This window comes from Pomacea canaliculata, linkage group LG7 (assembly GCF_003073045.1).
Source record: "Pomacea canaliculata isolate SZHN2017 linkage group LG7, ASM307304v1, whole genome shotgun sequence".
In the NCBI taxonomy this organism is placed as follows: Eukaryota; Metazoa; Mollusca; class Gastropoda; order Architaenioglossa; family Ampullariidae; genus Pomacea; species Pomacea canaliculata.
The window spans coordinates 23897492-23919102 of NC_037596.1; the positions used below are offsets into that span (position 1 = coordinate 23897492).

At 39.4% G+C, this 21611-nt stretch overlaps 1 protein-coding gene across 3 annotated transcripts in view; it reads right to left on the reverse strand.

The window, feature by feature from the left end:
* Positions 1 to 6086: 6086 nt before the first annotated feature.
* The window catches only part of LOC112569172 (QRFP-like peptide receptor), a 28023-nt gene continuing 12498 nt past the window's right edge, over positions 6087 to 21611 (reverse strand). Inside the window, exons 2-4 of one of the 3 annotated variants that reach the window (XM_025246893.1) lie at positions 19335 to 20332; positions 13811 to 13868; positions 6087 to 10657 (exon numbers count right to left, since the gene is read on the reverse strand). In XM_025246893.1, coding sequence (XP_025102678.1) covers positions 10503 to 10657; positions 13811 to 13868; positions 19335 to 20321 — 1200 coding nt within the window. In that variant the 5' untranslated portion in view covers positions 20322 to 20332 and the 3' untranslated portion in view covers positions 6087 to 10502. Of the gene's footprint in view, positions 10658 to 13810; positions 13869 to 19334; positions 21169 to 21611 lie in introns of those variants that run through there. The other 2 variants (XM_025246892.1, XM_025246895.1) reach the window with 2 other exon arrangements.

Below are 21611 nucleotides of genomic sequence, written 5' to 3' on the forward strand. Positions count from 1 at the left end.
AATTATCCGGAAATTTAAATATTAAAAATATTTATAACTTTGAAACTGTTTTTTCTGTTTCATTAGAAGACTGGCTCTGTGATTACGGACAAGAGAGCAAGTGGCGCAGTGTTTTGAGTAGTGAGCTCTTTGCTTCCATCATAGCCATCAGAACTTCTCCCGACTTCGGGAAAAGACAATGGGGGACATGTTATTTCGGGATACTTATTCACTCCAGACAAATCTTCCTCCTTACTTTCCATTGATCATACTTAACCACAGTTTCCCTCGCAAGTACATGCACGCACATCGCGCTGAAGGCTCAGGGACAATGATGTAGAAAAACCTCCATCTCATGTTCTGGAACATACGACACAAATACACTGGAGTAAGCCCAGCACTCAGTTTCGCTGAATTTTCTTTGGGTAGTGCTTTCTAAAGCCAAGGACATGTCAGGGAGCGATAATGTGCGAGTCCAGGCTGGTCTGCGTGTAAAGGTCGAGACAGAGGGAAAAATAAACTTTGTGAAATGTGCAAACTACATTATCTTATGTCTGAATTCTTTTTGGGTTTGAAAGTTCCTATTCTAAGCTTATTTTTATTATAAAAGCTTTTGTTCCAAAATATTTGTCAAGTCTAAATCAAATTCAACTAAATATAAATAAAAAACGGGATATTCGTCGCCATGAGCCATAATCTGTCAGAGCCACAATAAAATAAATACTGGGACTAAACAAATCTCTACAAGCCTTTGTAAAGACAGGTAAGCTTGGTGTCAAATCAATCTTCCGAACATAAAACAAATATAAATGTTATTAATATATACATAATACAAAACACCCTTGATGGGAAATCGTTTTCTATGTAACCTCTATTAAAACCAATATCAGCATGGACACTGATTTTGTCGCCAGTATTAAGGGCTTACACTCTGACTTACCAGACAACAATGAAATAGAAAGTGGCCTGAAATCAGTTTGAGGTCTATCAGCCCTCCACCGATTGGACTGCGCCAAGTTTGTTGTTCTTCCTTCTCTAGCGACTTTGGGCAAGACGAAAGGGGAAACAGCGTTTGTAGTCCTTCTTCAATTATCTTTAACCAGCGGGTGTTTACCTTCTCTAATACAGATATAAACAGATTTATAAACAGTGTTTTCACGACAAGGAAATCTTGCAGCTGACAGCACTAGGGTCTCCTTGTTTCTTGTTCTAGCTCAGTCGGTCTCTGTCCAGCCGGATTTGGAGATTAAAAGTTTGCTAAATCCCGGTAAAGTTAAAGCTTAGGACAAATCAACACTGAAAATATCCTTTGCATTCAAAACAAACCCCAATCTCCAGGATTTACTTTGTTATTGCATGAGCATGGCGGGAAGGATCTGACCATTGTAAGCACTCAGTGACTGGAAACAACGAAAAGTGCAACGGCGTCTGGTCAATTTTGCCTTTCGACAAAAAAACAAAACAGCGAAACAAAACACAAAAACAAAAACAAAACAAAAACAAAGTAAAGCAAACAAAAAGCAAACAAACAAACAAGCCAAAAACCCCATCTCTATAGCAATGTTTTAAATTGTACACCACGTGCAGAGTGAATAACAGATGTCATCGGAAATGGCAGATGAACCGGAGGGCATTTAGTTCATGAAAGCTTTGTCAGAAGAGTGTGAAAAATAATGTGAAAGCCCATCAAGAAGTTTGTAATCCGTTGCCTGACATGCTCATTATGCGATTGTCTCTGCACAGTAAAACCTCAGCAACACCGAGAAGAAAATGTTTTGCAGGATGTCACATACATCAAAGCCTGTGACAAGGCTGGATCGTCTTTCTGGGAATTGAAATCAAACAAACAACATTTTTTTACCATTGTCCTTTTAGACAACCAGCGGAGGAAGTCATCTAGTTTCCAAGGGTTCTGTCTCGACGACCGAGGTTATTGTCCATCGTTCCTTATATGACGATCATGATTTCAGATCGGACGATCTCAGGTTCGGTTCTCTTAACATGAATCTGCTTTTTTCCCCGTTCCTTAGATCGCCGATCACAGGTTCAGTCTTGTCTACAGCGATCCTTTCTTCGCAAACCTGTTGACCTTCCTGGACTCATTGCGAAGCAGGTGTTGTGCGAGTATAAGAAGAAATTTTAAACGAGTATCTCATTCTTTAAGACAGTGGTTTCGTTTTAATTCATTTTCTCGCAAACATGTTTAGCTGATAATTTAATTACATCCTTTAAACTAATTTTTTTTTCTTTTCTTGTATTGCAGCTTCTCGTCAACAAAACGGGAGTGAAACCGAGCTGAATAATTGTCAGAGTCAGAATAAGTTTAAAGTGGTAGGTGATTAAGTTTTTGTTTTGGTGAAGGGAACAACTTCCAGCAATCTAGTCATTTTAGAAGCCTGCATGATTTTCAGGTTAAACATTCAGCCAACTTTATGGAAAATAAAATTATTGTTTGAAGTTTTATTAATGATACTTAACATCATTTACATAGGGTGAGCAAGTACACATCGTGTCCTTACTCTTGTACTGATCAATCTAAGGGGAGAAAAAAAAAAAAAAAAAGAAAAGGGAAAATTCATCACCAACAATTCTCCGTAAAATCAGGATGAAATATTTCGAGTTTTTTTTCCTTAATGCCTTTTTTGCCTTCACGAGACGACATAAAAAAATGAGCAAAACTTTGTTTCTTTGGTTTTTCTCACATTTAAGAAAAATGATGGTGATTTGATTGCCCGCGAAGAGTCGCCTTCCCATCCTCCTTGTCGTGAATTTGTCTCCCAAATAGTCCAAGACTTTTAGAAAATGTGATGTGGTTGGCGTATCATAAAACTGATCATCATTCGCCCTTTACACCCAGACAGGAGTGCATCTCGTTTTCTCATCTTTTGTACTCATTTCCCCAGAACAACAAAGATTGTCAAACTTGATCACTTATTTCATGATCATCTACAGTGTTTGTGACTGTCTCACCATAGTAGAGATTGTGGCAAGGATAAGTCTGTGCCAGCTTCATTTCAACTTCTCTCTTCGAGTGCGGTCCGGTGACACCAGTCCAGCAAGATTTGGTTGTCCTGAGATCAAATCTCGTATGGGGTACGCTATTTTTTCTGTGTGGCCTTAGTTGCTGAGGAGACATCAGTTTCCTGCTTCCCCTCCTTACTTTGTGGGAATTCCACCACTGATTAATACGAATATACATGCTTCTGATCATTGCAAAGTTCTCTCACTGAAAATTTTACCCAACTAACCTACCAAGTCTAGATGTAACGTGCTATAAATAAAAGTTACATCCGTCTAAAAATTTTAAAATTTAACTTAAAGCAGTGTTACTTGCTCCAATAACATTTGGAAGGAGAGCTTCACAGTACTTTCATACCGAGTCAAAATATCCCCATACACCATGTAAATTTTTTAATTAATTTTTTATTTATTTTTCTTACTTTTTATATATGCATACTTGCACGCATGCACATACACAATTGTTGACTGTTACACAGCCAGCCTGTTGGTCACGTGTACTTTCAGAGTTCAAGAAGACAGAAAACAGGTTAATAGAAAGTCGTGATTATTTGAGTAATGGCGACAAAGCTTTAAAGCAACCTACTTGCTCTCTTTCTCGAATTAAAAGCCAAATGTTAGCGAAAAGGGGGAAATGGTGTGGGCGTTGGATTGCTTCACCCAGCTTCCTGAAGACATTCAAGCGACAAGCTGACGAAGGTCTTCCCGCCATTTGCAGGCAATGTTTTCTGTCCTCCTCATCAATCAAATGTCTTTTAAAAACTAGAGATAAAACCTGAATGTATCCGTCTTTAACGATAATAGTGGAAATTTTAAGAGATATTTTCACTTGTTGATGCAATGCGGTATTTACGAAAGAATACGAACGAACCTTCAGTAAACCATGCAAGGAACACAAGTCAGCAAACCTATGACACTATGAACTAAGTGCATGGAAGAAGATGGATAACTATGAGTACTATGAATTTCTACTCTTGATTATGATAAATTGTTATTATTTACCATCTGCTCCTTTCATTCTTTCTTCTTTACCTGGAGTAAAACAGTAAACAGTTTGTGTCGAACTCATTGAGTCCTCATTTGCCAAGCAGTGAGGACATAGAAAACCTTATTAAGTTGTTTGCTATCACACACATGCCATGTCTGCTGGCTGTCTCGCTATAAGAAATTATTTGACATTTTATTTTCTATTGTTTACAAACTATTCTGGCTACAACAAGCACCTGTCTTACCTGTTATGCTGCGATTGACGTCACAGCCGACACTTCAGTGCAGGTGGGCCTTACAATAAAACATGTCAAAACTCACCTGAGCCTGCAAAAAAAAAAAAAGTCATGACAAGCTCCGCGGCTTACCTGTAAGATTTTTATTTTACCAAGGAAATCTTTCCTTTGAAAACACGTTTTACTGACATTTTAATATTTTTTCTGTCAGCTGCTGTTTCCACACTAAATAGTGCAGCAAGCGTTCTTTATTGTGGTAAAAACATAAAGGGCTAGAAATGAAAGGGGAAATAACTCATTGTGTTCAAGGCACGTGTATGGACGACAAAGGCTTTTCAGTCTTCTAATCTTTTAAAATTTAGGATGAGCATATGGTGGACAGGAATAGTTTACTTGTGAGCCTGAAAGCCACGACTCTGTGCTATATTTTACCTTCACAGCCACGATCTTCACTCTGGCAGGTTTTCTGTTCATTATCCATCAACCTACTTCTTTCTTTGGTAATTAACAATGCTGTAATTTCTTGCTTGATTAATTGATTAGTTACTTGATTGATTGATCGATTGATAAAGCAAGAAAGTAAGAACTGGGCTGCGAACAAACTGCAGGAAATGGGAGAGCGGTGTGGGTCTGAGAACTCTATTTGACAAGGTCTGATATATTAGCCTGAAGCCTGATAAGGATGTAGATGCAAGTCGTCTCTTTTAGGTACCACAGCGACTGTGACACAAAGGCAATGCACGCACAAAAACTAATCAAGAAAGCAACCACACTTGAAAAAGCCTTCGATCCAGTCCAATCCAGTGTATCAAAGCGGCAGTAGTCTGCGAACACATCTGTAACTTTAAGAACCAAGTGAAATCATCGAAAACGAGAGTTGGCCGTCTGCTGAAGCTACTTACGGTTTGTGTCGTTAAGAACGTCCAAAAAAAAAATATTTTCAAGACGATTTGTATCTCACGGTTATGACTTCGAGCGCCAAAATGTAGTCACCATCGAAGCATCATCGAAAGCTTGGCAGGTACATTTATAGCCAGCGAATTGAGAGGATACTGAGGTGGTGGTTGTAGGGGAATGAGTGGTGCTGATGCTGTGGGACATCAGCGAGAAACATGTCTTCACAAATCTTGGTGTCAAGTGTTTGTCAGGATCGATGGCAAACCTCCGAAAGTGGGCAAAGACGTTCGTCAACTCTGACCTTAAGGTGATCATGTCATCGCTGTTGCTGAAGCCCTGTAGCAACGACACGAGTGATGCTCAAGCCCTACATTGCTGATATGCCCGTTGCACCAGCTTTGTTGCCATGAGCAGAGCAGGTCTTCCATTACGACTGTCACCTATCCAGTGCGATTTCTTTCTAACCCTACCCTTTGTAGTTTCTATTTGCCATGTCCTCCTCTTGCTTGCCTGCTCGCTCTCCCTCAAACTTTCTGCTTTCCCTTCTTCTTCATTGGCTCACTGGCGAGAAAGTTATATTAATCTTCTTATATTTAAGTGATACAATAATCTATCTGCTCAAAATATATCTCCTTGTGAGCAAAGCGAGGTAGTGAAGTCAAACTCATTTCTCTCCTCCAGTTCTCCTCCTGCATCATTTCATGCGTTTGGTGAGACCCTTGTTTTCCAGGAAGCTGCTGGAAGAAACCTCATAACAAATTATTTGGATCGCAAATGAACGTCCCATGATCACACAACGTGGTCTGTGAACCTACTCCTGGACGCATGCGCCGTATAACGGGGTCATTAGGTCACTCGGGTCACAATTCTGCCTCTTGTTGTTCATCTGACGCGAAAAGGGAGAGCAAACATCTCTTCTTACCTGGCATGTGTGCATCTGTGTCCAAATGTGTGTGTGTGTGTGTTCGTTCCTACAAACTCATGCACGTGCTCGCACACATCCAACATTCATTATCCACCCTCACCCCTTACAAAAGACCACAAATACAATTAGGCTCAAGGTATTTAATCTTCAACCAGTACAGACATGCACAGTTCACCGCAGAGCACAAGATCAACAATAAACAAATCTCACAAAAGCATTTATCGATATAATAGACATTAGAGATAAATACTGAAGCAGTTAGATATATATATATATTTAAAACAAAACTTTTTTGTAAAAAATGGTCCGCAGAAAACCTGAAAATAAAAAAATTAGGTTACATGTAAAGTTACTATCCGATGAAAAAGGATTTTCTTGTTCTTCAACCTGAGTGATGTATCTACTAAAACCTCCACCCAGAGTTTCATGGACTGGCTTACCAGGTTCTGTTGACTGATTTGCAGCATGTGTACTTGGCTGTTTTTTAGGACAGTAGTGTCAGATGTCCTTTGGTCACGTGGTCTATCGAACAATCCGAAAAAAGAATGAAGTTCGACTTACGGTCGATGCCCCAAGACAGAAAAATCTTGTTTTGTCAAACAGGAAAACAGTTATATCAATCTAACCAGACAATAAAAGTGTCAACAAATATCAAGCTTTAACTTTTGTTGATAACAAGGTCCATGCAAAATACGCAAACAACTCCCGCTGTGGAAACATCCAGTCACGTGATTTATTTGATACTCAACGGCACAGATAAAAATTTAAGATGACAATAAAACATCAAAAAAATTGTCTTCTTGGTTTTCACAGTCTAGCTTGTTTTAGGGATGGAAAGATTAATGAAAGGTTTAAAAAAGCAACTCGCAATGTAGAATTACAAAGTGCATTGCTGTTTCTTTGGTCCCATTATCTCTGAAGCAGAGGACCTTGGATAAAGTACACAAAATTGCAACAATAAATTAATCCAGGTTCTAGCCCACAAACATCGTTTTAAATTATTTTATCAGTAAATTGTAAAAGCGAAAGAATACTGAGTTGATCTATTTATTGACTTTTGTTACCATTACTCAGCTTCACAATGGATGTGACAACACTCACCAGAAACTCTCAACAGAAAGCTGATAAATTGAAAACATCTTTGGCCTTTCTCTGGGACTGCGCTCAACAAATACAAATATAATAATGCTGTTGGTATTTTTCACAATGATATTTTCCCTTCTTGCAAGGAAAACCTTTTAACAGAGCAATATGGTCTTACACAAACACATCCATGTTAAGTCAAAATCAACATAAAAACATTTTAGACAAAAAAAAAAGCAAATCAGCTTCAACAGTTGGCCATTCGAAGACTAAGGTCGAATGAAGCGAGTAGTTTTGGACCATTACAAAAATGCGATTTGTGGTCTTAAAACGTTTCTTCATAAGGGACGGCAGAAGCCAATTGGTTACAAAAAACCCTCAGACCAGAAACAGAATGGTCCTCAAGTGAATTGAAGCAGAACCTTAAAGGATTCATAGTACAGAGATGACATTTGTACACTAATATCCCTAGACATATGCGTTGTTACTAAACATCTTCATAGAAAATGTTCTTCAAGAAATATACTTTTTTTCCAGAGAAATAATCATTTGCTCAAAACTGTTCCTTTACCAATTCGTCTTTGGACCGATTACAAATGTTTTGAGGATAAATGATTCTATGCTGATGAGCTTGTCATCAATAACAGACGTGCTGTTAAAAAAAACTATATGATCTGTTCAGAAATCTCAATTTTGTATGCCCTATGGCATGGAAAGTACTGTGAGAAGGATGGGTTTTTCTTTTTCAAAGGATTTCCTATTTTTGTGTGTGTGTGTTTGTGTGTTTATGTGTTTATATGTGCATGCCTGTGCGTCAGCGTATTTGGGAAAAATTAAATGCTTGTTGACATGGAAAACTATCAATGCCACATTAAAATGGTAAGGTGTCCAGGTGTAAAAGTCAACAGAGGGTTAGATAGATGATTTAGAGTATGCGATTTCTTAACGGATTTGTTAATAAAGCTCTGAAAAACCTGAGTTTTCAACTTCGCATAAACAGTCATATAAACATTTGGTAAATATTTCTTCTATTCTTTTCGCCAAGCAGATATCATCAATACGAGTTCAGTTTTGTGTTTTAATAGCAACAGTCATTATGCAATAATTTTACAATGGCAATAGTCATTATACAATACAGTGTATTCGTGAATACCTTTTCTAAAGTGGGTTTCACTTTTATTTTTGCTATTTTCGCTTGGTTGGTTTCAGGAGTAGGAATAATAACATCAGACAAGACGAGTAACATGAATCATTTTGCTTATGGAATGAAAGTAACAATTATTTACAAATTTCAATTATCAAACGAGAACAAATCACATTTTGCTGTTTATCTTATTTTCCCATGTTTTCTCTATCTGTCTTTCGGCAGTTAATAATACATCCATTATACAAGTTTATGTATCTTTCGAGGTCAGGTGTCAGAAAACATTTACTGGATTTCTTTAAAATTATTTTTCTTTATGATATTAACGTAATAAATACACAGATTACATAATTATTGACTGGTTCTTTGCTGTTGCATTTATGTTGGTTCCACCTGGAAAAATTGTAACCTGGTCAAAGGAGCGATTGCTATTGCAATCCTTAGGTATGTTCACCTACATGGAAAATCTTAGAGTAGAGGAAGAGATCACTGAAGGATTTCAAGGAAACGAAGTGTAAAACATGGCTAAAGTAGATAGACGAATTTTAGTGGAGGTGCTACAGGAAGGTAGCTTGGTGTTATTCCCGTTCTTGTGTCATTTCTTCAGGTACAGTTAATGAACTTTGAACATTCACCTTTCATTACTGAACGTTTATTGAGCAGTGATAATGCGAGTTCACCATCTACAGCTACAGATGAACACAGAAACCCATCTTGTCTCAACCCACCCCACCTCACCCCTGGACCACCACCGCAATACCACAATGGGACGAGTCACCGGAGAGATCACTTGATAGTCATTACTTCAGGATTCCTTTCACTGATTTTTCTTTTGACGTGAAGCTCCACCCCTGTCTCACCCCGACACCCTTATTTACATGCACAGCACATCACTGGGTCGGAAAATTGGATATATAAACATAGAAAATGAACATTTCAATCACTTTCTAACCATCTTGGACCAATTTAGAGATCACAGACGCCAAGTATAATGACACACACTCAACATAAGTAATAATTTCAGAAGCGTCAATCTTTGACAACACTTCACTAAACATAGGTAAAATATTGTCAAAAATCATTGTTTTCAGCAAAAATGAGTGTTTATGCAAGTAAATTGTTGCCACTGAAAGATAACATCAAAGTAACATGATGTTGGTGAATAGTTCATCAGTGTCCATTCAATGAGAGTTTCTTATGCAAGCTTATAAATATTGACACATACATACATTAGAGGTTACACTACAAAACAAGACCTATGCCCACATATCACAAAAAAACTTTTTTCCCATTTGTGGATTAAATTGCTTAAAGCTCATTTTAGGTCTGAAAAAAAGTGTTTTGTATGCTAAGAAGGCTGAAATACACGAAGAAATGGAAGTTACACCTAACTTAGAGGATTACACAGGTTAATAAGCATAAAATTAAGATCAACATTGATAAAATGAAAATTTAGAAGTACACAACGCTGTTTTCAGTTTGTTACAGAAAATTGATTGTTTTTTTAGGAATGAGATGAATGTACATTACTGACGTCACTGGAGGATGCAGCCAATGCGAGGATATCTTGACCATAAGCTAATAAGATTTTTATCAATGAGCGAGCCTATTTTATTTATTTATGTCTTTGCCGCTTTCCAAAATGTAAAGCTCATATAGTCGAAAATTTATATCATGTTAACGAAAAAAAGCTTTTGAGTCAGAGTATGAGAATTGGTAAATTATTTTGAATTAATTATTTCAGAACAAAAAAACTTAGCATTTAATCGGTCTCTTGCGTTGGTCGCGACTTGCAGTTGTTATTAGACAATTTAGAGGAGAGATATAAAAAAATGGAGCATTGTGTGGCTGAGCTTTCTTTTACTTTCACTAGGCCCAGGGAATTCTTATTCTTTGTACAGATTCCAAATATATTCCAGAATATACTGGACTGAAGAGGCTACGCCATGCAGGTAGTGCAAGGAAATATCTACACACCCCCAAAATTGGGAATTCTACGCCGGCCAGCATCCTCCTAGACATGGGCAGAGGTCTAGAAAAAAAAAGAAAAAAGGACGAGAAGCAGAAACCATTGGCTCCTCTTCCCTCGATCCCTTACAACCAACCGGAAGCCCGGTTGTCACTCCCCGTACACTAGGCTGGTTCTTGCGGCTGCGTCACTTCCGCTGAGGGAAGCTCCTCCAGAGGTGCTGTTCAGGACAGGACTGTCTCGATGCTTTCGACGCCGGAGTCGTCAGAGAGAGGACAGCGGTACCTGAGAGTGACGAGGATACCGTGGTGAGTGCGCAACTTCCGCCGGCAGCACAGGTTGGCGAACGCTCGCCTGAAGCCGTTGCTTAGAAAACAGTACAGCAGAGGATTGGCAGAAGAGTTGGAAAGTCCGAGAACCTGGACACACAGGCAGACAAGAGAGAAGAACATCATAAGTACAGTTTCCTGTGGTTTTGTTTGTCTTGTTTGTTTGTTTGTTTGTTTTTTGCTTGTTTGTTTGGGTCTCTTGGTGTTTCTTTTGTTTTGTTCATTTTTGTTTTGCGTTGCTTTGTGTCGTTCTCTTTGTTTTTTCTTGCTTTGTTTTACCATTGTTTGTTTTGATGGTTTTGCATTGCTTTGTTTTGTACTTTACTTTTTTTTCTCTCGGTCTTGTCTGGTTTTGTTTTGTGCGATCTGGTATGGTCTGATCTGGTATGGTCTGATCTGGATTTGGTTGTGCTGGGTTTGGCTTGGCTTTATTATTGGCTTTTCTTTATTATTAGGTTGTTCCAGGCATTTACATGCAGAAATTTTGCAAAAAAAGCAGATAGCAAAAAACATTTTTCAACATAAACATATACTAAATTTGTCAGTGAATCATCGCATTATATTGAATTATAAAGAAAACTTTATACTTGGTGCAAACGGTGCAGATAATAATAAATTCTTTAAAGATTTTGATGTAGGTATAGGAATGAAGTGTGCACACTGATGGACTCCACATTGAAACATTGATTGCAGTCCTTACACAAAATCTGTTCAAACAAACCTCCCAATGTCGAGCCCTGAGTGTGGTAGCATATAAATCATGACCCTGTAAACTCGTACAATTTCTTGAATTTTGAAATATTTATATTTTGTTAAGATTAAGAAGAAACACTTTTTTCTATTTTACCTGGATATTGGTCGTTCTCAGGTAGTGTTGGAGTATATTATCAGGTGTTGAAAATGTCTAAGTGATTTTTAGTGAGTTCTAGTTATGTCTTTTCCATCCCCGCTCCTCCGAAAAAATCCCAACGCAAAATAAAAACCTTTCGCAATGAAATCTCTAACCGTTCAAGCCTCTTTATTCAGTCCATCTGCCTACCAGTCTCTTTGTTTGTCTTTCCGTCTGCCTGTCTTTAAGACTACCTATCAGCTTACTACTTCTAATAATGCATGAAAGAAGACTAGTAAGAAGAAAACATATATGAAGAAAAAAAGAAACAAAGAAAAAATCGTATAAAATTAAGAAAAAAAGGGAGAAAGATGGAAAAAAGGAAGGAAGAAGAGGAAAGGAAAAAAACGAAAACAAAAGAAAGTTATAAAGAAGAGACATAAAGGAAATAATTGTAATAAAGAGAAATAAAAACGAAAGAAAATAACGAAGAACCTAAAAAGAAAAAGAGAGCAGTGAATAAAGAAGAGAAACAAAGTGGACGAGAGAAAAAGGTAAAACGAAAGAATGAAAAAGAAAGATCAGAAGAAATGAAAATGATCAGTGAAAGACAGAAAAATTAAAGAAACAAAGAAAAGGAGAAAGAAAATACAATGACGGAATCGCTCGGAAGAATAAATAAATAAAATATCTAAAATCTACAACCACTAACCTCATCACAACTATTGCAACATCGTTTATTGGTCAGTCAGTGGAGATAAGAATCTTCGCAACAACGTCGCTGCCAACCACCTTCTCTAGTCCTCTAGCATGGTCACGTGACTAGAGGCTCAGACGTGTCCTGGCCTGGATCTAGTCCCCCCGCGGAGGAATACTGTCGTAGGTTGAGAGAAACCTTACACAACCCCACACACTCGATGTTGATTCTGAACCAGTCTGACCCCATGTTCTTAAAGTTTTCTCCTATTAATCTCTGACAGGAGGATCTTTTGCTGGGGCGTTGCAAGTTTTCGCTTTGCCATTTTCCGTGAAAAACAAGACCTTATTTTCTTCGTGTCAAATAAAATAACCTAATTCCTTCATTGATTTCTTAATCTTTCTTTTGTTTAACTGTTACTATTTTTAGAGTGCATTGTGGAAGACAGAACGAGCGCAAAAGGACATCGGTGTAAATAAACTACCCCATCGCAGTTTCTATCTTTAGACATCAGGCGACAGGACTTAAAGCTGTCTTAAAAATGTCTTCAGGAAATAATTTAGGATCGTGAGTCAAGTAAGAAGAAAACAGTTCAACGTGAGATTCTAAACCAGTCGAGGCTCATTTTTACTTTTGGACTCCTGTTCAGGCAAAGTGGTCTACGGAAAGGAAACGATAAAAATCGCCAGATTTCTCCGCTTTCTATTTTATATATAAATATAGATACCCCACTCACATTAATTCTTCTCTGGCTTGCTGTTGGTGGACATACTTGCGGAAAAGAGAAGATGCGAGTATTTGATTTGTGACATAGAAGGCCAAGGTGAATAGTTGCATGCATCAAACCAACAGAATATATGAATATACATTTGTTCAGAGAAAGAAGAAAGAGCACACACACACACACACACACACACACACACACACACACACACACACACACACACACACACACAGATTAAATAAGTAGAATCCATAATAGTGAAAACCTAATGGAAGGTTTGAGCAGCGCTTCATTTAGGCTGTTTCCATATCTCAACTCACACTACAAGAAAAATTATTCACTTTAAAGTCAAATATTTAAAAAATGGAAAACTTTGTAAGTAAAGGATGAAGCCACACTGAAATATAATTAATAATTCACTTGCTACACGCCAACATGCCTGAGGACAACTAAGCAACCAAATGGTTGTCACATAGAAAAGGAGATAAGTGTAAAGAAGCCCATAACACACCAAGAACAATCTACAGTGCAAGCAGCACAACAATCAGGCCAGCAAGGAAGGACTCAAAAGCTATGATAAAGAAACGAAGCAAGAAAAAGACAATAATCAAGCAAAAAGCATCTAAAATAACCAAAACCAACTTTAAAATAAAAATTTTTGAATTGAAAATAGAAAAAGATAGCATTGCGGAGAGTGAGCAACACTGTTATTATCATCAGCTGCATTTAAAGCAACACCAGAAAATTGCTTTTAGGAATTCGATCCAAGACTGAGGTCATGACCCTCTGCAAGGCCGAAGCCTTGGGACTGACCAAAGCCAGAACGAAGATCAAGAGGCTAGGAAGCACAGCAAGGAGGAAGCAAAAGTGAGGCACAAAAAGCCGGCGGCAGGACAGAAAGAGAGAGAAAAAAAGGGAAAGAAAGAGATAGAGAGTGAAAGGACAAGAGCACGATGAGCGACTCTCACGAGGAGGAGTAGGACGAGTGTTTACCCTTGCTGAGGCAGCAGTAAACAACGGGGTTCATGGACGAATTGGACAAGCCCAGCACCTAAGAACGGAAGGAATGAAAGGAAGAGATAAATAGTCGGTAACACACGTAAACTGACCTCCCCAACCCCCCCATCCCCCCCCAAAAAAAAATAGATAAATAAATACACTTAGTTTGCCACCCAGATAAACATGTAGTCTGCCACCATAAACACATACACCGCGAAAATAAAAACCAAAGGAAAGTTTTACAAGGGAGACCATCAATGCGCTTGGACACACCCCTCCCGAAGAACCGCAAGAAAGTTTCGTAAACACAAGCTTTTGACGTCAGACCTGCGCAGGAGGCGCGTTTTTTGACGTCAGGAGACAAATCTTTGACGTCATTTGCTTACTGGTGTCAAGCTTACCTCCCTTGCTCTCATTTAATGGCTGCCGCGGCGCACCCAGAGCTCAAGACGAACATTCTCGATTCACGTTGAATTATGAGATGCTGAACTCGCACAGTAAAAGAAGAAAAAACATAGAAAGATTGCTGCAGTCTCTCTCTCTGTGTGCAAACGCTAAAACACGATTCTCGTCGATAAAATCTCAAATTCTCAAGTGAAGAATACTACTGAAAGAAGAAAAAATATACCGACATCAAAACAGATTTCTCTTCAACCCTTCCCTCTTCTTTTTTTTATCTATAAACGACAATGAATGGCTTACATTCTTACGGCTATCACTCTGTTCTAAATATCTGTTTGCAGGGTTCACTTTTTGTAGCACAACGCTCAAATCCCTCTCGTCAACATGTTATGGAGTCCGCTGTAACTGTTATTTACTAGGCACGCAATAGGATACCATCGGAAAGTTTTTTCTTTTTCTTCTTACACTCTGTAGAAACACGTTTACCGACAAAAGACAGTCTTCTCATAGCATTGGAGCCATTAAACTAACGCCATAAAATATTTCCAAATTTCTTTCAGAATATGAAGTATATTAATGAGTATGCGATGCTAACAGATTTGGGAGTTGAAAATATGTTATAATTTGGCTGTAATTATGAATAATCTGTCCTTCATATCACTGTCATGTGAATGGCTTTCGGTATCTAGTCAGTAACCTTTGACATGATGTCCTTCTTAATATTTAATATTTTTTAGCAGCCTGCACTGCAACTCATACTCCAAGCACGTAAACTAGATATTTCAAAACCTCTTCTCCATATTTCCCACAGGATCTCTGTCTAGGAGGAGTAGAAAAATAAATTCGCTCAGTTTTGATGTGAAAATCTTTGCATGTCCAGCAAAAATTTTGGTAAGAATGTGTCGGGTCTTGTTCAGAAGTCCTTGCTTACTGCTTACTATAAACTTCAATGGATTATGCCGATCGCGGGTAACAGTTTGGAGCAATAAAGGTAACACGAAACAAAAAATATGTAGTATATATTCTCTACTTTTGTTCTTTCAACAGTTAACACCTTCTGAATCTCGTTTGCCAGACGCTTACTCAGCAATGCTACACCCTAACGTGATTGGTTCGCACACCTTGATGTCGTCAGCCGCCCGACTTCCTCGTTGGCGGGTTCTGAACAGGTGAGCCTAATTTTTTGGAAAAAACATTTGTTTTACGATTTTGTAGTTAAAGTGTTACAAATGGGGTCTTTAAAGCATAGGATGAATGTAGATTCGGTTTAGCTTTCAGTAATAAGACAGATTTACAGAGTATGTCTCCATTGTAGACGATGCCTTTTACACAAAAAGCAAAGAACTTCTAAATACTTGTAGCGCACATTCAAATAAAGACCAAACATATCAATAAAGCTATGTAGAGACGATAACAATAAAGAGAAATACTAGGCAGGAGGAGAGAAGGCAGCACAACACCACTGCATAAAGATGAGGATGAAAGTAAGGGTGGGTAGCCATAGCAACGTTGGAGAGATGCAAATCTCAGCAGACACAGAGAGTGAACACAGCTCAAGACGATTACAGCAAGTAGACAGTTGTTCACATGATTGTTCATGTTTGCCATGCACACAGATTACTTGTAGAAATGAGGCCTCAACACAACGACAACTCAAAACATTACAGAAGAGATCAGGAGCTGTAATTACGAAGCGAAGGTAAGTCGTTACCCTGGGGACAAGCGTCTTATTTCCAAATTTATAAATCGGTGTGTAGACCCTGAAATTTTTTTTAGCCCTAAAGCTGTAGTTACAAAGCAGTGGTAAAAATACCTTGGCATAAAGAAAAATGAAGTAGTGTCCGTGGGAGTTGGAAACCCATTACTTAGGAAACAAGACGCTTTTCCTAAAGTTCACCATTTTGCCCTGGGGACACGACTTATTCTAGCTTCATGACTACGACCCCAGAAGGTTTTTGCCTACGTTACTGACACGAATAAATCAGGAATATAAAGTACTGGATAATGTAGAAAGCTAAACAAGATGAGGAGAGATGAGGAGACATCAAAGTGTAAAATTTTAATAGAAGTTGCGAAGATGAAACACAACAATGGCTGTAGAGCCCGTTAGCCGATGAAGAATAAAATAACCTGAAACAAGCGTAAAAAACAAATCCAGAACAGGAAGTAGACGTCAGAGCAAAAGTACAGGCCAACAAAAGACATTAACATCCACCAAAGTTCGCTGGCAACGACAGCAAGGAGAAGAAAGATGAGAAAAGAAAGATAGAGAGCAGTTACCCTCGAGCCAGTTAGACAAAGGGACATCACTCTTTGAGGATGAATAGTTTCGTCGCCAGTTTCAAAACAGTCACATTGTCTTGTAGACACACAATTGGTATGTTTAACCGCTTTTAGGTCCTTGGACAAAAAAGGTCGAAGACAAGCTAACAAGCCAATTTCTGTACCATCCACAGACCGCCGAACAAATGTGGATGTCAGGAACGCCAGAAAAGTCGTTCATTTTCTACTCGGTTTCTCTCGCATTTTTGTTCCTCTCCTAACCTCTTTCTTCTTTGCTCCAGCCTTTTTTCTACCTACATTTTTTTCTACTTCTCATTTTATTTCCTCAGAGAACTTTGCACATGATTGGCTTACATGACTGACGAGGACTCATCGTCAACAAGAGTCCAGTCAAAAGAGGGGGAGAAGGGGGCGTAACTTGGTCCAATCAATTTTCCGGATCAAGTAAGGGCTCTCAGCGACCTAATAAATCAGAAGCGAGCTAAGTGCATCGCCTGCCTCGAAGTGGATCGTAAAACTCCTTTCTAACAATGATGACGAAAACGAAGGCACGAACCCAGTTAGCTGTCAGGCCGGGAGTGAATGCCCCTGATCTGCCGGTAAGATTAAGACTGACGGAATAATTGCAAACACTGTTTTGGCTCGGTTGAAGTAAAGGCTGTCCTTTTTTCTTGGTGATTTAGATGCAAGAACTCCACACTCAGCGAGTGGCGGCATAAATATAATTAACTGGTGACGAAAAGAACACTGGGTTGTGACTTCAATGACTAATCCCAAGAATCCTCGTTCTGGACAGGTTGCAATCTCGACTGGGGTCGAATAGGGTTTGTAGGGAAAAAGGGCGAACTCTTCCAGCAGCATGAGTTTACTTGAAGATGTGCTGAACAGAGTAACTCGGCAACCTTTGACCTCGGCTGCTTCCCTTGATGGTGATGGTGTTTCCATCGATTTGCTGTCGGTTATTATTTTGTCAAACGTCGTCTGGAGGTAGTAAGGCAGTTCTGTAAGTGCTGTAGTCGTCACAGGCTGGCGGCTACTAGCCGCAAGACTTCCATTTTCAATACTCAGGAATGTAGGATTTTACTTTTGTCCTCCACCCCTTTAAGACATTTGCCTAAGATTCTGAAATTTTTAAAGCGAAACGATGCACGACTACACAATCATTCGTTTTTAAATGAGAAGATAATTTTCCCCAAAAGTTTTAGTAATTAATACCCTTCCATTTTCAAGATAGTCTCCAAACATCACAATTGAAATCAGTCATGGACATAGATGTACCTATGCCGAGGCTGCAGTTATTGGGAGACCTGGCACAGTTTGTGGACATGCACTTTGACTTTAGAAAAAGTATTTTGTACCGAACACACTCAATTGAAAATGAAATTGCATTCAAGTAAAACTTTAATGAAGTTCTATTACGTGCTATCGCAAAAAGAAAATAAAAATAAATCGCTGCTCTGGCGTGGGAGTACAATATCGTGATCGTTGTTAATGATGGTCGGATTCTTTGCGTCTACGGTTTCAAACGCACATTTTCAAGCCCATCATCTTCACGATTTTTTATCTATATTTTGTGACGAACAGAATAGCATGTTGCAAAGATTTATTAGTGCAATACACGCTGCAGAATAATATTATAGTCGCAGAGCTATAGAAATCTGATGCTGACACTTAAGTGGCGAATGCGGTGCGAAAATCTGACGCTTATTCTGCAGAAATTGGACACTGGAAAAAACACAGCAAAACTTGAAGACATGTCCTAACGGTAACGGCGATGAGAAGGACAATAAAGGACAGAATGATTATTTTTCTGCGACGCCTGTCACGTAGGTCACATCAACACAAGGACAGTGAAGAAAATGAATTAACGTTGGCCAGCATAAATATACTAGCAATAATAATAAAATAAATAAATAAATGGAGTCAAGATGGTAAAGCTATGGTGTTAGACCGTTGTCATGGAAGAAGAAAGCACTCGTAAGAAAACTTAGGAAAACAGTGGCAGGCGGCACGACCAGAGCACATATCAACAGTAACCAGTGAAGAGAAGAAAACACCTGAAACACTTCCCTCTGTCTTTCTATTTTTATTTTTTACTTTTTTACTTTAGTTCTTCCATAAGTGATAAAATTAACATCCTCGACCTTTCCGGCGTCGAGGGGATAATGGCCTTAACTATGTCATGAGAGAATCGTTTGAGCGGACTATTTTCGTTTTTGCACGAAGAAGCTCTTTACGAACATGTGACCCACTAAACTTAAAGCTTTCCGATGTCATTGCGCGATGCTTGAGCGGCGATAATGAGAAACAACGGAGCTACCTACCAAGAAATTAAAGGGAAGATATGGATAAGTAAAAAAATGAAAGAAAGAAGTCAAAGAAGAATATAATAAAGGAGAGGAGACAACGAAAGAGGTAGGTGCTGGTGGGACTAAAGAAAAATGCATTACAGACAAACTGTCACAACAAAGCCCAGTTGAACTCTTTGATAGCCACAAATGAAAAGACAAGGGATGAAGATAGAAAAAGAATAAAGAAAAAAATCTAAAATGCCTTTAGGTATGATATAACATTGGCTGTGTCTTATAAAATCCATCTTTTTTTTAAAATCTGGTGAATTTGCATATGATATTGTCAATATAAATAATGCGATGTAGACATAAAATAAATATGCACTATTCAAATAAATAAATTAAATATTTAATGTTTCTACTAAAGAGCAGATATAAACTAATCACATAAAAATAAATCTATACTTTTAAAATATAATTATAATGTTTATGTAAAATATATATTATTATTATATATAATGAATAAATGAATAATCGGTCACCTGAACGATCGGGTAGATGAAGGTAAGTATTTGTGGAGCCGTGTAGTCCCCTGAGTTGAAGTCCAGCCAGATGTTGACGACGTAGAAGGGCAGCCAGCTGACCCCGAAGAGCACGACCAGGAGGATGAGGCTGCGGACTGTTTTGCGCCGCTGACGTAAGAGTCGTGATGCCTGAGCGTTTCCTCCTCCTCCCATCCCACCTCCACCGCCGCCGCTGCTGTGCTTTCCGTTGTTGGCGGCCTCGAAGAGGTGGACGTCGCTGGCGAAGAGCTCCATAGAGATTCGCGTGTAGAGGGCCGCCATCAGGCACAGCGGCAGGACGAAGAGGAGCGAGAAGATGAGGAGGTTGAAGAACTGCCGCGCCTCCTGCGACCCCCACCGCTCCACGCACACGCGCGCCTTGAAGACCCCCTCCAGCCCGTAGGCCGTCACGTGGTTGATGACGAGCAAGGGGCACACGGCGGCGGCAGAGAGCAGCCAGATGAGGACCAACATGACCCCAACCTTGCCCCGCGAGAAAACCATCTTGGCACGCAGCGGCCGCAGGATGGCAAAGTAGCGGTTGAGGGAGATGGACATCATAGAGAGGACGCTGACCCCGACGGCCATGCCCTGCAGGAAGGGCGTCAGCTTGCACATGGCCTGCCCGTAGACCCAGTCGCGGTAGATGTAGTTGCCGAGGGTGATGGGCAGGCACACGCAGACCACCATCAGGTCGCCGACGGTGAGGTTGAGGAAGAAGACATTGGTGAGGGTCCGCATGTGGCGGTGCCGCAGTATGACAAGGATGACGAAGACGTTGCCGACCAGCCCCACAGTAAAGTTGAGGGCGTAGATGATGATGAGGGCGATGGTGAAGGGCTGCTTGTGGCGGTTGACCAGCAGGGCTTCGGGGTCAAGGTACTGGTCGCCTTTGGGCATGTCATCGTCGTCAGAGGTGAAGTTGAAAAGGACCGTGACGATCCAGCCGGGGTCGACGACTTCCATTGTGACGTCACCTACATGAGTGCATATATATATATCATTCCTTTAAGATTCCAGATCAACTATGTCATCCCAAAATTCAACATTTTGTATATCTTCAAACAATAACCATCTAAGATCCAGATCCACCTCTTTGGAAGCTACCTCCAGTAGGGACACTCCCTTTCTCTTTGTCTTTACCTTCATTCCTCTCCTACTCACCCATCCCCCATTTTTACATATATATTATTTGCCAGCCTGTTGTTTTTTTTTTAGCCCAATGACGACTATTTGTTTGTTTGTTTGTTTTTTTTTTTTTTGAAAGGTTGGCTGTATAGCGAAAGAATTTGGTTACATAAGTGCTTATTTATTGTTTTGCATGTTGTCACATTCCAAGTCCTCATCTTAATCCGTTCTTTCTCTTACATCCTCGTAAGACAGTTTCAGCCATCAGTCAGTGCAATATCATTGAATACTATAAACATCGTAGTACTTCCAGGTTCAGATCATCAGTATACGCAGCTGGGTCCTAATCTATCCGTAATTTCGGGAGAGTTGAGAGAAAATGGGACTGGTTGGGGGGTCCTCTTGCCAACAATCCTAACAGAGAATCCCACCTGCTTCTGTTATTGCTTTTATTGCCTGCAAGATCAAGGCCACGGTGTAGTTTTGTTTTTCATCGGCAGGGATGAAATGCCCTACTTTACTCGAGCTCATGGAGGAAAACAGTTTTTTTTCTCTTCCCTATCCATCAACCCGACAAACTAGCCTTCAAGTCCCTTGCGAGAAGAAATGAATGCAGGTCCTTCTGACTTTGTTGTTTGTCCTTAAAGGCAATACTCTAGTTTCCGCCCATCTGAAGACATCTTCTTTACTGCTCGCATTATTGTTCCTTGAAACTCATTGCTCTCAGCTTAGCCTGATATTACTCTATATTTTTATTATCTTGCTGTGGCTGGTAATGACAGTTGCTTCCTTTTCTCTCTTGATTTTGTTCACGCGTAAAAGCAGAAACATAAGAATACACATCACTCAAATGTGTTTAAATTTAAACCTTTGCCTGTTTCTAAGGCATACAATTAACTAAGTTTGTCCGTTTGTTTGCTGCTGTTCATAGCTGCACAATCATTGCTAATGAGTGGACTCTTTCTTTTTTTTGTATTATCGAGGACTGTGCACTCATCTGTGATGCGTGTTTTCTACTGTCGGACAATGCATAATCATTGATGTTGGATGCTGTCTTTCAAGACCCCCAAGAAGATCAAGGAGGGATCACCGTGGAGCAGAAGGTTGAGAAAGGACTCAGTTGGTTTC